This window comes from Eriocheir sinensis, chromosome 33, assembly GCF_024679095.1.
Source record: "Eriocheir sinensis breed Jianghai 21 chromosome 33, ASM2467909v1, whole genome shotgun sequence".
Taxonomy (NCBI): Eukaryota; Metazoa; Arthropoda; class Malacostraca; order Decapoda; family Varunidae; genus Eriocheir; species Eriocheir sinensis.
Window position 1 is genome coordinate 4796812 of NC_066541.1, and position 16891 is coordinate 4813702.

At 44.4% G+C, this 16891-nt stretch overlaps 1 protein-coding gene across 1 annotated transcript in view; it reads left to right on the forward strand.

The window, feature by feature from the left end:
* LOC127006598 (protein Wnt-4-like) overlaps positions 1 to 16891 on the forward strand; it is a 60204-nt gene that overhangs the window by 27834 nt on the left and 15479 nt on the right. The window contains exon 3 of the mRNA XM_050876679.1: positions 3279 to 3424. Coding sequence (XP_050732636.1) covers positions 3279 to 3424 — 146 coding nt within the window. The remainder of the gene's footprint in view (positions 1 to 3278; positions 3425 to 16891) is intronic.

Genomic DNA, 16891 nt, shown 5'->3' on the forward strand with positions numbered 1-16891 from the left:
GTTGGTCCTGTTCTCCCGTTTGTTCTCCTTCCTGGTCCCCCTGTTTTGTCCCCTCCATATTGTCGCCACCCTGCCGGCCCCTTCACCTCGCCCCTTCCTGTTCCCCCATGCCCTTCCTGTCGCACCCTTCACAGCCATGACCTTTTGCCCTTAGACTAACAAACGCCCCCCCTCCCCCTTGGCCCATCCTCCCTTATACCCTCCCTTCCTTCCTTACCCACTCCCCCTTTCTTCCTTCTCCCTGCCTCCCTGCTCTCACCCTGCTCACGTGCCCCCGTCATGGGTAGCCTCGACCCCTACCCTTCACCCTGCCAGCACATCTCACCCTTCAGATTTATTACCCCGCGTCTCCCGCACCCTTTCTCGCCCCCTTTCCCATCGTCTCCCTTCACCCCGCTGGCCTCTCTCACCCTTGCCTTCCACACTCATTATCAAACATGGAGAAAGAGAGAACATGATCAAATGGGGAATTATAGACGCTGTACCCATACCACGTCCATACCCTCCTGCCCTGTTACCTGACGAATACACAAACACACACAAAAACACACGCATAGTTATACAATTGAGAACAAACACATTTACGACCACATGAGCTACACACACACACACACACACACACACACACACACACACACACACACATACACCACAGTCACACAAGATCAACACGAACAAAAAACTTTACAGACAAATATGATCAACACAAACACATTCACAAACACACACAAACACTCATTCACAGCCATACAATATCAACAAAAACAACTCACATACACACACAAACACATCCACAGCCATGGAAAACCAACAAAAGCACATTAACAAGCACACACAAGCACGAACATTCACAACCATTCAAACACACACAAACACATACACAACCACACAAACACACAAAAACTTTCCCAGCCATACGAAATAAACCCAAACACAATCACAAACACAAACACACAAACACATTCCCATCCATACAAGGTCAAATCAAGTCAAGCCAATCAAACCCGTGACCTCTCTGACATGCCCTCCTCAGCCACCCACAGCCTCCCTCTTTGACCCTCGCCGCCTCGCCTCCCGGCCCTAAACAGCTGTAGTTCCCACCGAGCGCTTACTTAGCCTTGGTCCGCGTGGTCGCCGCTCCTTAACATGCGGCGCAGGGACCACGTAATGACCACAAGGACCAGGGGCGTCTTGATCCCAGGGGCAGCTCCTCTCCTGTGCCTTCCTCCCTCCCCCGCTCCTCTCCCACCCACCCCCGCTCTGGCTGCCTCAACTTTCTTCTCCTACGTCAGCTTCCTTGTATTCCTATCTTTATGTATCCCCTTCCTTCGTTGTGTACTTCTGTCCTTTTTCTATCCTGTCTCCACCACCGTCACTTCTGCCGGCCTCACCTGTCTTCTCCTCTCCACCTTAGCTTCCCTGTAATGTCCCTTTCTTTGTTGTGTACCTGTAGCTTTTCTCACGTGTCCTGTCTTTTCTACCCTGTCTCGTCTGCTCCGCCTCACCTTTCCTCTCCTACCTTAGCTTCCCTATATTACTGTTTTCGTGTGTCCTGCCTTTGTTGTTTACCTGTAACTTCCCTCACCTGTCCTGCTTCTCCTACCCTATCCTCATTTTCCTTGTCTTATTTACCCTGCCTCGTCTACCCTGCCTCGTCTACCCTGCCTCGTCTACCCTGCCTTCTCTATCCTGCCTCGTCTATCGTCTACCCTGCCTCCTCTACCCTGTTTCGCCTACCCTGCCTCCTCTACCCTACTTTGTCTACCCTGCCTCCTCTACCCTGCCTCGTCTACCCTGCCTCCTCTACCCTGCCTCGTCTGTCCGACCTCATGTACTCTTCCTCCTCTGTCATATTTCCCGTTTCTTTCCTGTCTTCCGTGTCATCATTCTTCCCATGTGTTGTTTACATCTTAATCTCTTCCCTCATCTTTTTCACATTATTTTTTCCTTCTTTTCTTTCTCTTATCTTCATTCTTTTTTTCTTCCTACCTTTCCCTTCTTTTTCTTCCTTTCAGTATCCTTTACTTTATCTACTTTCTTCAAGTCTTTCTTCCCTTCTTCCTTTCACTCCCTTCTTAGACAACAACTAACAACAACAATAAAAACAGATACAAAGACAGGAGATGAAATGTACCCACTCCCTCCCCCCTAACCACCACCCGCCCCCCACCTTCCCCACAGAGTCTCCCCCTCCCCCCCACCCACACCTGGACTTAGCATTCCGCGGGGCCTCGGGAATGAGCACTAATTAAGAGAGCCAGGAAGCAGCACACACTGGGGATGCAGCCAACCATTACTATTGTTAATTATGCGAGGGACGCCATGCACCTATAAACAACTACCCCCTCCCCCCTCAACCCTGTCCTTAACCCCACCTGTCTCTTCTCGACCTCTACCTTCACCTGTCCTTCCTTAACCTCTGATATCGCTTCTCTATCCAAAACTGCTCTTCACTAACCTCTATTTTTTTCACTTTCCTAACCTAAGTTCTTCCTCCTCAACCCTAACTTTCACTCTAACTTCTAACTTCACTTCTCTAACTTCAAACTGTCATTCTTCAGCCTCTAATCTCACTTCTCTATCTCCAAAATATCTTTCCCTATCTTTCCCTAACCTCTAAACTTTCCTCCTCATCTTTAACTGTTCTTTTCTGACATTTACATAATCCCTTCTTCTAACTGAAAATGTTCTTCCCTAACGTCTAAACTTCTTCTTTTCAGCTTCCACTGTTCTTTCATAACCCTGAACCTCTCTATCTCCTGCCTACGACTTCAACTCTTTCATAAGGGGATTATCACGACACTTCTCCATCAGACATTGGCCTCCTTTCTGGCTACTCAAACTTACTATTTTTTCTGGAACAACTAGCGGGCTTTTTTTGTTGTTATTTCCTGTTTTTGTTAGCCTTGCGCTGTTTCCGTTGATGCAAAAAAATATTCTTCACTATCATCTTAACTTTCCTTCTCAACTTCAACTGTTCTTCACTAACCTTCTATCTTGTCTTCCTCAACTCAACTGTCCGTCTGTAACCTCTGACCTTACTTCTCTAACTTCAAGCTGTCCTTCCCTAACCTCTAACCTAACCCATAACAAACTCAGTTTCATCTTTCTTTCTTTAACTTCTAACCTTCTTTTCCTCCACCCGAACTGTCCATGTTTTTTTTCTGTGTGTGTGTGTGTGTGTGTGTGTGTGTGTGTGTTAGCAGTAAATAAATAAAGATTAGGACAATTTTACCTTTGATCTACTAATATATCCTCCTCCTCCTCCTCCTCCACAGAAACAGGGACATCGCGGGGGCGGCGGCCATCGGTCTGACGTTGGCGGTCCGCGAGTGTCGGCGTCAGTTCGCAAACCACCGTTGGAACTGCACGGCGCTGTCCACTCCCACCAACAATCCCCACACGGCCGCCATCATGACGAGAGGTAAGGGGCAGAAGGTGGGGGGAAGGATGTGGGAGAGGTTTGGAAAGGTTATATGCGGTGTGTGCGAGGGAGTGGAGAGGGTGTGGGAGTGTGCGCATCATCATATCTTGTCACACCAGATGAAGAGCCACGTCCTTGCCAGTTTTCATTTTTATTTTTTTACAACAAAGGAGACAGCTCAAGGGCACAAAAAAAGGAAACAATAATAATAAAAAAACACCCGCCACTCGCTGCTCCTTCAAAAAAAAATCAAATGAGTGGGGACACTTTTGGGGGTCTGTGTCAGAGTGGAAGAGTGAGTGGACGGCTTTACTTGACGGGGATCAGGTCTTGGTTTATCTCACCACATTCACATTTGCTGTCGGACTTCAAGCTCCATTTTACCACATTGTCGCGGGTTTTGCATATGCCTACTCTAGCTCAATTCCTTTCAGTTGAGGTTAGTCTTTTGGGGCAGTTTTCTTTCTGGTTTTGTATTGCGTTGTTTGGAATTTGTACGATTTGGGTTTTCCATGTGTTTTTCGTAGGGAATTTTTGTTTTGACCCTCGTGAGGAAGGTGTGGTAGGATATAGGAAGGCGAGAAGAGGTTGGGAAAGGAGAGCAGAGTTGTAGTAGGAATAGAGGAAGTGTAGGGAGAAGGTGTAAGAAGAGCAAAATCAAACTGGGAAAGAATAAGAAGGGTGAAACAACGCTTGTACACTCAACCAAGAAAGTAAATACCACCTCAAACCACGAAATAATACAACTGTCTATCACGTACGCCATATATGGTTACCAGCATTCATTCTATCTGGTGTTCGCTGATTCTTTTTTTCTGCTGTTCACATGAAAGCCAATATTCTTACCAATTGCACCACCAACAACAACCACGAGTACACCTGCTTATGACAAAAGGTGAAGGGGAAGGGAGGTTAGGACTGGGCAGATGTGGAGAAAGGTGTGGAAGTGATGGGAGGAGAGGGAACAGTAAAGGAAGGAAGGAGGTGGAAAGAGAGAATACAAGAAGAGGAGGAGGAAGGGAGATGGAGATGACAAGGGAGAATAGCATATTCAATCAGGACTACAACTAGAAGAGAAGGACAACTGGAGAAAAAAAAAGAAGGAAATACGAGAAAATGAGAAAAAACGAAGAAAACAAATGAAGGATAAATAACACACACACACACACACACACACACACACACACACACACACACACACACACACACACACACACACACACACACACACACACACACACCAGAGAAAAACGGTCGTGGGGGTGTTTACAGAGTGTGGTCAAGGTGGAGGAGGAGGAGGAGGAGGAGGAGGGGTGTACATACCTGAGGGTCTGTTTGTCCAATTAGTAACCTTTTGGCAGGTGTGTTGGCAAGACTCATCGCCAACTTCAAGGAATTACTCGCTAACAGAACATATATTTACGGACAGTGCCACTTACCTTTGGTCGTTGAGGTCGTCGGTGTCGTCATCCTCGTATTCGTATAGTAATCCTTGTAGTGGTGGTGGTGGTGGTGGTGGAGGGTCACTTAAGGGCTCAGTGGGGGGCGGGGTACAGTTCATTGCGTCCAGCCCAGTGTCACTCTCCATGTCACTCCCCACATACCACCTGGCCCCCACACCTGTCCTTTACCCAAACACACCACTGCCCTTGTCCCTGTTTCCTCACCACACACACACACACCTGCTGTCACCATCTGTAGGAGAGAGGAAGGAAAAGAATGTTAGTAAGAATGGTAATATTTCAAAGCAGCACAAGCATATTAACCCAACAAAAGAAAATATATAATTATCAAAAACAGTTCACGTGCGTCACCAAAAGAACGCGATAATTCATTTAAACCAACGCGTATACCTGTTGTCTCTACCTGAATGAGACAATGAGGAACAATATCAATAAATAATAACAGCCAAGATCAGCAAGCTATTTATTATTCTGAGACTGTTGAGGCAAAATGGTTCAGGGAAAGTTGAGGCAAAATTGTTGAGGCGAAACTGGTGAGGTGGAATGGTCGATGCACTCAACAAATCAACATATCAATTTTTAAGTTCACTGAGAAAATGTTATGAATAAAAATTAAAATAAACGCAACCTGCCATCTGGGGAGCGGGAAAGAAAGCTTGGAATAAGGTACATATCTACTGCTCGCGTTGGAAATGTCAATAAAACTACACAAAAACAATGCGCATTAGCACCGACCAGGTTGAGATTTTTAACATTTCCACTCTCGTTTCTGTAGAGCAGCGCTGTGGTGGGCTTTTTGTGTAGCTTTTTTGCCCTTGATCTGCCTCTTTACTGTGAACCAAACTCACACACATCCTAAGACGGCCGATGAAGAAGTTATTAACGCACTTAACCCATTATAAAGAGAGAATTATGAACTTTGGAAGAGGTCTATTTCTACAGTTCACAGGGAATTAAAAAAAATAATAATAATAATCTGTAACCCATTATAAAGAGAGAATTATGAACTTTGGAAAAAGGTATATTTCTAGAGTTCACAGGGAAATAAAAAATAATAATAATAATAATCTTAATAAACAAACTAACTAAACATTTTAAGAAGGCCAAGGAAGAAACACTATCCACGCACTTCTCATACGAACAAACCAATCTTCAGACAGTTGTAAAGAGCGATTTATAAGCTTTGGGATCCCTTAACAAGCAAACTAACCATATACGCCAAGAAACTAGAGGAAGGAGATACTATTTAAGCGCATACCCAATAAACATACCAATCCGTGGCCCATTATAAAAAGATATTCATAAACGCATTGACCAAGACGCGTCGAGGTAAGCGTATACATGTCTCTCGAATTACGTTATTGTGTGCGTTCCGATCACGTTACAGGCCCCTCAACCCTTTAAACGGACCGAAGAACCCTTACAGTCTTAGGGAGAAAAGCCTCAAAGGAAAGGATTGAACCCCACGTGGACAACACAGATAAGGGGTCCTGCTGATCGCCACAAAGGAAACTGTGAAAAGAGAATAGAAAGTGAAAGAAAACGCGATGTAAGACTTGAGATTCACCTCCCTGCCCCCCTCCTTTCCTCCCTCTTTCTCTTTCCATTCATCGCTTCTTCCTTCCCTCCTTCCTCCCTTTGCTCTTTTATTCTTTTCCATTCTTCCCTTTGCTTTTCTCTATCTTCCCTCCCGTCCTCTTTTCATTCCTCTCTTCTTCCTCTCCTCTCCTCCTCTCTCTTTTCATTCATCTCTTCTTCCTTCCCTCCTTCCTTCTCTTGCTCTTTTATTCTTTTCTTTCCTTCCCTTTGCTTTTTCTATCTTCCCTCCCTCTTTTCATTCTCTCCTCCTTTCCTCCTTTCCTTGTTCTCTATTCCTGTCTTTCTATTCCTGTCTATTTTTCTCTCAGTGTCCACCTTTTATTTTTCCACTGCCTCCTCCTCTCTTCTTTTCTCTCATCGACTTATTCCTTTATTCCCTTACTCCTTTTTATCCATTTCTCCTGTTCAGTCCTTTTGCTAATCTGTTTCTCTGGTCTCCTCATTTTTCTTCGCATTAGTATATCCGGTTGTGTTGGAAAATTTAATGTTGTTATTTTTTTATATAGAATCTTGGCAACTGTGTTGAAAATGTTCCAGGTAGTATTGTGAACATAGAAAAATATGTTGCCAGTTTTTTCATTTGGTCCCACATGACTTTCTACTACAGAAACTAAAGTCACTAAAATCGAGCAGTTCGATCAAGATTGGAAAATAGCGCCTACATACATATAGGTTTAGATATGTTTCTGCATGACATTTTTGTAGTTTTTGGGGTATTGTGGCACTATAAAGGTAGGTATATATTATGCGCAGAACATACCCGAATACATAGCTCGAATGCAAGAGATACAAACCACAGATCCAATGATTTGGCAAGAGTTTGTAAATGGTGACTTCACAGTGAATACAAGCAACACTATCCCGTTCACTCGTATTGCAGTAGACCAGGCAATGGAGCATCAAAATAAATCTACCAAAGGTCAAGGAGGAATCTCTGGAATAACATCAAACCCAAAGACTTTGCTGAAGTTCTGTCTCACTGGTCCTGAGTTGGCACGCATTGCTTCCGAAAGTGAACAACTGGCAGCAGTGTCTAACAGTGCTACAATACAACAACAGCACCACTGCCTCTCTCAGGCCAAAGTTCGTCGCCAGGAACAGGCAATCACACAACTGAAGAAGGTACTGTCGCCATGGAACATCTTTAGTGGATCAAAAGGAACTGAGACTGGGCCCGCCAGTGATGCAACGACAGGTCGGATGTTCAAGCTTCTGTCGAAGGAGATCATTCCCGACAACATCAAAGAAAGCATTCTGTCCACAGAGCAGATTGGCATGGATGCATACAGAAGTTTCATTGAAGATCGTCTGATTGGCAATGGAAACCTGTGGGCCAAGATGACAAAGGTTAAACTGCTGTCTTGGTCAGCAACTGCCAAGGAAATTAAACTGAAAGCCGGTTCCCAAGTGATCACACTGAAAGCAACATCATCACTGTTTGCTAGGATGCTGGTGATAGCACGATCCTCAAGGGATGACATCAACTTAGAGGAAGTGATTGGCACCCACGAGTTTGTGTACATAACCAGATGGAGCAATCCACCCGACCACTGACAAGAGCATGGTAATCCACCTGCTGGAGAACCTTCTGGAGCCAGATGACAATACAACCCCAGGAACCAATGCTCAGGGCACCAACGATGAAAACGAGGGTTTCTGTCTTGTAGTTGATGGCATGGCTGTATTGCATGAGTTGATGGCTGTCAAGAACGTCAAAAACTGCAAGGATTTAGGCACATCATATGTCAAGTTGATTGACTCAAAAGCTCGAGGTTATGGCCAAGTGAGGATCATCTTTGATAATTACACCATAGTATCTTCACTCAAGGAGGGCACACGGGAGAGCCGCAGAGGCAAGCCCAAGGGAATCAATTCCTACATTGTAGAAGATGCAACTTGTATCAAAGACAAAGGTACATTTCTTGCAAGCAATGAGACAAAGGATTCACTCACTTTGTACCTGGCACAACAACTCATCAACCAGAGTACTACCAAGAACCTAGTAACCGTGACACGCAGCAGCATTATGACAAACTCTGAATGTCATGTATCTACAGGTGTAAGCACCCACGAAGAAGCTGACACTCTGATGATATTACACGCTGTAGAAGTAGCAGGAACACGATTTGAAGTCCACATATACTCACAGGACACTGATGTTCTGCTCTTGGCTCTTCGTAGGGTGCCAATGCTTGGTACGCGACCAGCAATGATCATGGGCACCGGAGAACGCCGTCGCATCATCCAGCTGAAACCCATCTATGACAAGCTTGGTTCCGACAAAGCATCAGCTTTGATCAAATGGCATGCGCTGACTGGATGCGATACAACTGGGCATATACAAGGCAAAGGAAAAAAAGGATGCTTCAAAGCTTTCCTTAATGCCAGTTCAACCGTACTTGCTGCACTGAATGGGCTTGGAGAAGGAGCCGAACCATCAGATAGTGTGGTCGAAGGGTGTGAAGAATTCTTATGCTCACTCTTCTGTCCTAAGCAACTCCATATCCCCAAGGCAAAGAATCTCAGGTGGTACCTCTTCAAAAGGCTGAGATCTGGCCAAGGAGTAGACATGTTACCACCTACACATGGAGCTTGGCTCGAGCACATACGACGCGCACATATTCAAGCAAGTGTTTGGTCACAAGACCTGGTCTTAAATCCAGTCATACCAAATCCTCTCATGCTCGGATGGCAAATGCAACATGACAAACTGATGCCACTGCTATCAAAGGAAGCACCAGCTCCAGAAGCAGTTCTTCAACTCATTCGATGCAACTGCGGATCCACTAACATCGATTCAGCCAACAAGTGTTCGCGCAGATGCTCTTGCAGACAAAATAATCTTGTGTGCACTGAATTGTGCAACTGTACAGGAGATGACACATGCCAGAACACTAATCCTATCACAGATGGCCAGGATATTGAAGAGGACTGACGTCGTGGACATTTGTGGCTGTAACTTGAAACAGCGGATCATTAACATTTGTGTTATTCTTTTGCAATAAGAATTACTTGTTAAGTTGCTAGAAGCAGAATCTTTTGGTGAACATTTATACCATAAGTACAAAATAGTCACACACTATTAGTCTTTATCACATATTTTCCAAAACTGGATAATTATGGCCATTTAAAATTGTTACACACTGTAAATAATTTGAAAATATGTTATTTTTGCGGAATTTTTACGATATTATTTGTTGATGCTGAAAATCAGTCTGGGACCACACAGAAAAACTGGCAACATAATTTTCCCTGTTTGATGATGTATTTAGATGATAATAAAACTTGTTGCCAAGATTCTATATGAAAATATGGCTTTTATACACAAGCCGATATACTACATCCTCCTCCTTCTCCTCCTCCTCCTCCTCCTTCTTCTCCTCCTCCTCCTCCTCTTCCTCTTTTTATGTCTTCTTTCATTTCATAATTCTCTTTCCATTTTCTATGTGCATTTACTTCTTTTTCATTTCTTCTCTTGTGCTTATTCTTGTTTTGATGTTTTTCTACTACTCTCTCCTCCTTCTTCCTCCTCCTCCTCTTCCCCCTCCTCCTCCTCCTCGTCTCCCTCCTCCTCCTCCTCCTCCTTCCATGTACTTCTTTTCCTCTTACCTCTTCCACTTTTTTATTACCTGTCTCTCCCTCCCTCCTTCCCTCCCTTTCCTCCACCTCTTCCCTCGTCTCACCTCCCTTTCTTCCACCCCCTCCCTCCCCCTTCCCTTTCCCTCCCTCCATCCTCTTTTCCCCTTCTCTACATTCTCTCCACCCTTTCCTCCTGCTTTCCTCCGTTCCCTTCCCTCCCTCCTTCACTCCACTCTTTCCTCTCCTTCCCCCCCTTCCTTTCCTTCATTCCTCCATCTCTCTTCTTCCTTTTACACTCTTCCACCTCTATTAAGTACACCTTCTCTCCCCTCCCTCCCTCTTCCACACAGCCCTTCCCTCGTCTCTTACCCTTCAGATGTCTGTTTCTATTTCCTCTTTTTCCCTTTATTTCCCTCTTACTCGTGCTGCGGTCATTATCTCTCTCTCTCTCTCTCTCTCTCTCTCTCTCTCTCTCTCATCAGACACTCAGACAAGAAGCTCTGGAGGGAAAGGTTTTGCCTACTGCCTCGACTTGTCTTGCTTCTGGATCTCGTGTTCTGGTTTTTTTCTTCTTTTCTTGTCTTTTCCTTTGCTTTTTTTCATGGTTTTCTTTGTTTCTTTGTTTTCTTCGTTTTGTTTGTCTTCTTGATCCCGTTTTTTTTCTTCACTGGTTCTTCATTTTCGGTTCTTGTTTTTGTTTTTTTAGTCTTCTCAGTTTCAACTTTTTCGTTTTTTGTTTTCTTTATCTTTTTCTTTTTTTTCCTGTTTCGTCTTTCCTCATTTTTTCTCTTTTGATTTTCCTCTTTATTCATTTTTATTCATTTCACTCCTGATCTTACTGCTACTCTTTCTCCTCCTCCTCCTCCTCCTCTATCTCCTTATTCCTTCTGTCTTCTTCCCTGATTATTTATTGACATCTTTTACGTTCTTCTAATCAAACCTCTTGTCTTTTCATTTATCTTTTGTCCTTTTCTTTACTCCTTTGCATCTTCTCCAATCTCTTTTCCATTCTCTCTTTCTTCTCTTAATCCAGCAGTGACCTGAAACACGCAAAACACTGCAAGTCCGCCTGCAAGAAAGCCAATACTATGCTCGGGTTCATAGCGAGGAACTTCGAATACATGACGCCGGGAGTTGTGTTAACCTTGTACAATTCTCTGGTAAGGCCCCACCTGGAATACGCCGTACAATTCTGGTCTCCTAACTACGGGAAAGACATTGAATTACTCGAGAGAGTACAGCGACGCGCTATGAAAATGATACCATCATTGAGAGCGCAACCTTACGAAAAACGACTCAAGCGACTCAACGTTGGAAAAGAGACGATTGCGGGGAGACCTGATACAAGTCTTTCAAGTACCTGAACAAGTTCAGCAATGTTGATCACTCCAAACTCTTCACGCTACAATCTAACCCGCGAACAAGAAACAACGGTAAAGCAATTCAAGCCAAGCGATGCTTTACGGATATCGGCAGGAGTTATTTTTCGAACAGAGTCGTCCGCCACTGGAACAACCTCCCTGCAGGAGTGGTTAGTGCAGAAACAATCAGCTCCTTCAAAAATCGCATTGACCGTCACTTTGCTGCGTCGGAAGTGAACTAAACATATCCACGAGTACGTTCAGTAGTGTTTTAATCCTTCCCGCAAGCCACTCCTGTGGCTGACGGATTGATTAAATCACTGAAAGCAGGCAGCCTTGTAATGAGCCAATAGGCTTTCTGCTGCCTGCTCATCCATGTTTCCATGTTTCCATGTTTCCTCTCTTCTCATTCCCTTCTGTCCACCTTTTCCATTGGTCCTTCCTTCCTTCCATCATTCCATATACCCTTCCCCCTCCTCCTCCTCCTCCTCCTCCTCCTCCTCCTCGTCCATTACATCTCAGTGATCCGCCGCGGCACCCGGTCACAGCCTCTAACCTCCCCGCCGCCAGGTGACACGCGCCCCGCCCCTGACGGACAGGTAGCGCGCCTCACCTGTTGATCCGACCCCTGATATTACCTGGCCGAGAGAGAGAGAGAGAGAGAGAGAGAGAGAGAGAGAGAGAGAGAGAGAGAGAGAGAGAGAGAGAGAGAGAGAGAGAGTACGTCACCTGTTGAGTCCGACAGGTGAAAGAGATTAAAGAAAAAAAGTGAGGGAAGAGGGGAGAGAAGAGAGATTAGAGGTGATAAAATAAGGAAATGCTTACTGAGAGAGAGAGAGAGAGAGAGAGAGAGAGAGAGAGAGAGAGAGAGAGAGAGAGAGAGAGTATAAGAAAAAAGTAAAAAGAAGGCAAAGGCTGACCACGAAGAGAAAAATTTAATGTGATAAAGAGAAAATGACGAATACAGAGATGGAGGAGGAGGAGGAACAGGAGGCGAAATGGTGTGGGCGGGGCATTAGATAACGTACAGTGTGACATCTCCTCCTCCTCCTCCTCCTCCTCCTCCTCCTCTTCCTTCTTCTCCTCCTCCTCCTTTTCAAATTGACAAGATAAGTCCTCTTCACAACCTCCCATTCACTCCCCGAAGCTCTTAATCTCTCCTCCCTCCTCACCCCTCACCCCCTCCATTCACCTTCCCTCCCCTCCCCTCCCCTCCTCACCCCTCACCCCCTCCTCTCCCCTCCCCTCCCCTCCCTATCACTTCTTTCACCATCACTAATCCCCTTCTTTCACCCTTTCCTTTGCCTCCCTTTGACTCTCCCTCCCCTTCCTCTCCCCTTCCCCCACTACTCCCTGTCCCTGATGTGTCTCTTACTTCGTTAAAAAAAAAAGTTAAAAAAAAGAAAGAAAAGAAATAGAATGTTGGAATTTTTTACTCGTTTCCTGATACGACCAAGAAGGAAAACATGAAAAATAAAAATCTAAACTAAAAAGAATTAAATCTGAAGGAAAAACTATAAAATGTAGAAAATATATATTAGAGGTGAATTACAAAAGATATACGTAACAGCTTTGAAATATATATGAGTATACACAAAATAACAGTAAATAGAAAAAAAATAATAATAATACAAAGAAAAACTACGAAGAGATAAGAGTATGATGGAAAGGAGGGAAAGATGATGAAGGGAGGAAGGAGAGGATGGAAAGAAGAATGAGAAGGAAAAAGAGGGAAAGAAAGAGGAAAGAGAAGGGACAGAAAACTTTGGAATAGAACTGTGCGATTCCACGTAGAAGTAAAAGTATGAGTATCAATTGTGTGTGTGTGTGTGTGTGTGTGTGTGTGTGTGTGTGTGTGTGTGTGTGTGTGTGTGTGTGTGTGTGTGTGTGTGTGTGTACATAAGTCGTGTGTGCGTGTCGCCGATGAGCCGCGCGTGTGTACGTGTTAATTAATTCAGGTACACACGTGGACGGTTACCCACCCAACCTTGATATTTTTTTTTCCTTCTTTTATTTATTTATTCGTTTATCGTATTTGTAATTATTTTTTTTATACTTGTTTGCAGTTTCGCGCCATTTTTATCCTTTCCTTAAACTGGTAGAGAAGGAGGAGGAGGAGGAGGAGGAGCAGGAGGAGGAGGAGGAGGAGGAGGAGGAGGAAAGGAAAGATGGAAAGAAAAAAAATATTGAGCACAGAATGAGTCTTTTTTTTTTTCATTCTGCATCACTTGAATTTTTATGATATCGATTTATTTTTTGTTCTTTCTTCTCCTTCTTTCCATTTCTTCTTCGTTACATCTCAATTCTTCTCTTTTTCTTTTCTCTTTATTATTTCTTGTCTTTATCTTCCTTTTGCTTCCTCTTCTCTGCAGTTTCGCGCCATTCCCTTTCTTCTTTTGCAAAACGAGTCTATATATATATATTTTTTTTGTAAAGTCTGACATATTTTTGTAACTATCCTCTCCATTTTTTCTTCTGTATTTTCCCTTGATGAATAAGTTTTTTTCATATACCTTCACCTCGCTTAGTTCTTTTATTTTTCAGATTGTTTTTCATTTCTCTTCTTTTTCTTCAATTTCTTTTTCATTTCTCTTCTTTTTCTTCAATTTGTTTTTCATTTCTCTTCTTTTTCTTCACTGAGATTTTTTAACAGCTATAATTTTCGCATTTTTCTCTTATCTTTCTGAAACTGTTTATCTTTCCATATTTTTTTCTTTCCGTCTCTTACTTCTCTTTCACAACATTGTTTTTATACTTATTATCTCTCATTCCCTTTTCTTCTTTTACCTTCAATCACAGTTATCTTTTTCTACTCGCATCTTTCCATATTTTTTTCTTTCCGCCTCTTAGTCCTCTTTCACAGCATTGTTTATATACTTATTTTCTTTCATTCCCTTTTCTTCTTTTACCTTCAATCACAGTTATCTTTTTCTACTCGCTTACTCCTTCCTCCACTGTTATCAAGTTCTTCAGTTCCATTCTTTTAACATTTTCTTTCTTTATCACTTCACGTATTCCTCCCAAAAACGGTTCCATGTCTTTTTTTCTTTCCTCTTTTCTCGCCCTTTCATTCCTTATTTTCGTCCATTTACCAGCAAATTATCACCACCCTGTGCCGATTCTCCCTTTCTTCCCAATCTTCCACCATCCCTCTTTCATTCCTTCCCTTACTCCTTCCTTCCTCCTTCCCTCTCTTCCACCTCCTTCCTTCCTTCCCACTTCTTTTTTTTATTATTCGTCCTTTTATCAACAAATTATCACTTCTCTATGCAAATTCGTCCTTTATTCCCTCTTCCCTCCTTCCTTCCTTCTTTCCTTCCTTCCTTCCTTCCTTCCTTCCTTCCTTCCTTCCTTCCTTCCTTCCTTCCCTCCCTCCATCCCTTCCTCTTACCCTCCCATCAATAAGACATTTCTTACCTATACTTTTCTCTCCCTTTCTCTCCCCCCTTCTTTACTACCCTTCTTCCTCCCTTCCCTCCCTTCATTACCTATACTTTTCTCTCCCTTCCTCTCTTCCACCCTACTACCCTTCTACCTTCTCTATACTCTTCTCTCTTCCCCCCCCCCTCTCTTCTACTCTTCTCCTTCCCTTCTTCCTTCCTTTCATATAAACATTTTCTTTCTTTCCCTCCTTCCTTTTCTCCTCCCCTCTCTTCCTTCCATCTTTTCCTTCTTACTATCTTCCTTTCGTCCACCCTTCCATCATTCTCTACCTCCTTTCCTCATCTTCCTTCCATCTTTCCCTCATTATCTATTTCCTTACGTCCATCCTTACCTCCTCCCTTTCTTCTTCCATCTTCACTCCCCGTCGCCTTCTCTCCATCCCTTACTCCTTTTCCTTCTTTCTTTCTTCGTCTCCTCCCTCCCTCCCTTACCCCTCCCCCCTTCATATGGACACAGCGCCTCCCTGCTAACCATCGGCTCCCTTCCTCGCGAACACACGCTAAAGGAACATTACAAGAGGATATTCGAACCCGCCCGAACCCCGAAGAAGTAGGAAGGAGGGGAGGAAGGGGAGAGGAAGGACGGGGAGGGGGATGTGAGAAGGGGTGCAGAAGGGTGGATAGAGGAGGAGGAAGGGGAAAAAGAGGAAGAGAGAAAGAGGACAGAGCAAGAGGGGGAGGAGGAAAGAAGGGGAAAGAAGGGGAAAGGAGAGGGAATGGGTAGGAATAGAGAGAGGAAGGGAAGGGGAAGGAAGAGAAGGAAAAGAGAAGGGAAGAAAGAAGGGAAGTTAACGAAGGAAGGAAAGGAATTGGAAAGGAGGAGGAGGAGAGGATGGAGTCGATGAAGGGGGAGGAAGAGGGGGGAGGGGGAGGGGGAGGGGGAGGAGGAGGAGGGGGGAGGGGGGCAATAACAGTGGCCTTTTACGATATTTGGAAACTATTGTTGACTGGTTTTCTTTTCTTTTTTTTTCTTCACCTTATGGAAGAGAGAGAGAGAGAGAGAGAGAGAGAGAGAGAGAGAGAGAGAGAGAGAGAGAGAGAGAGAGAGAGAGAGAGAGAGAGAGAGAGAGAGAGAGAGAGAGAGAGAGAGAAAAGAGGGAATGGAGGTGAAGGGGAAGGGGAGGAGAGAAGAGAAAAGAGGGAATGGAGGTGAAGGGGAAGGGAAGGAGAGAAGAGAAAAGAGGGAATGGAGGTGAAGGGGAAGGGGAGGAGAGAAGAGAAAAGAGGGAATGGAGGTGAAGGGGAAGGGGAGGAGAGAAGAGAAAAGAGGGAATGGAGGTGAAGGGAGAGGGAAGGAGAGAAGAGAAAAGAGAATGAGGAAGGAAGGAAGAAGGAAAGGAGGAGAGAAGAGAAAAGAGGGAATGGAGGTGAAGGGAAAGGGGAGGAGAGAAGAGAAAAGAGGAAATGGAGATGAAGGGAAAGGGAAGGAGAGAAGAGAAAAGAAGGAATGGAGGTAAAGAGGGAAGGAGAGGAAGGAAGAGGGAAGGAGGTGAAGGGGAAGGAAGAGGAGAAGAGAAAAGAGAATGGAGGTGAAGGGTAAGGTAAGGAGAGAATAGAAAAGAGGGAATGGAGGTGAAGGGAAGAGGAGAGAGAAGAGAAAAGAGGAATGGAGGAAGGGAAGGGAGGAGAGAAGAGAAAAGAGGGAGGAGGAGAATAGATAACAGAAAAGAAAGAGGAATGAAGGGATAGAGGGTGAGAAAAAGAGGAAAAGAAAGAGGGAACAGAGGGAGACAGATAGAGGTGAGGGGAGGTAAGTGGGGGAGGTAAGGGAGATTAGAGAACTCAGGAGGGAGGAGGAGAAGAGATAACAGAAAAGAAGGAGGGGTGGAGGAATAAGGGATGAGAAAAAAAAAGGGAAAGAGAGAGGGAACCGAGGGAGACAAATAAAGGGTGGGGAGGAGGGGAGGAGAGAGGGAGGAGGAGAAGGAGGAGAGGAAGGAGGAGAGGAGGAGGAGAGGGAGGAGAGGAGGGGTAAGAGGCCAGTCAACACAAATAGAAAAGTATAAAAAGTGCGGAAATGAT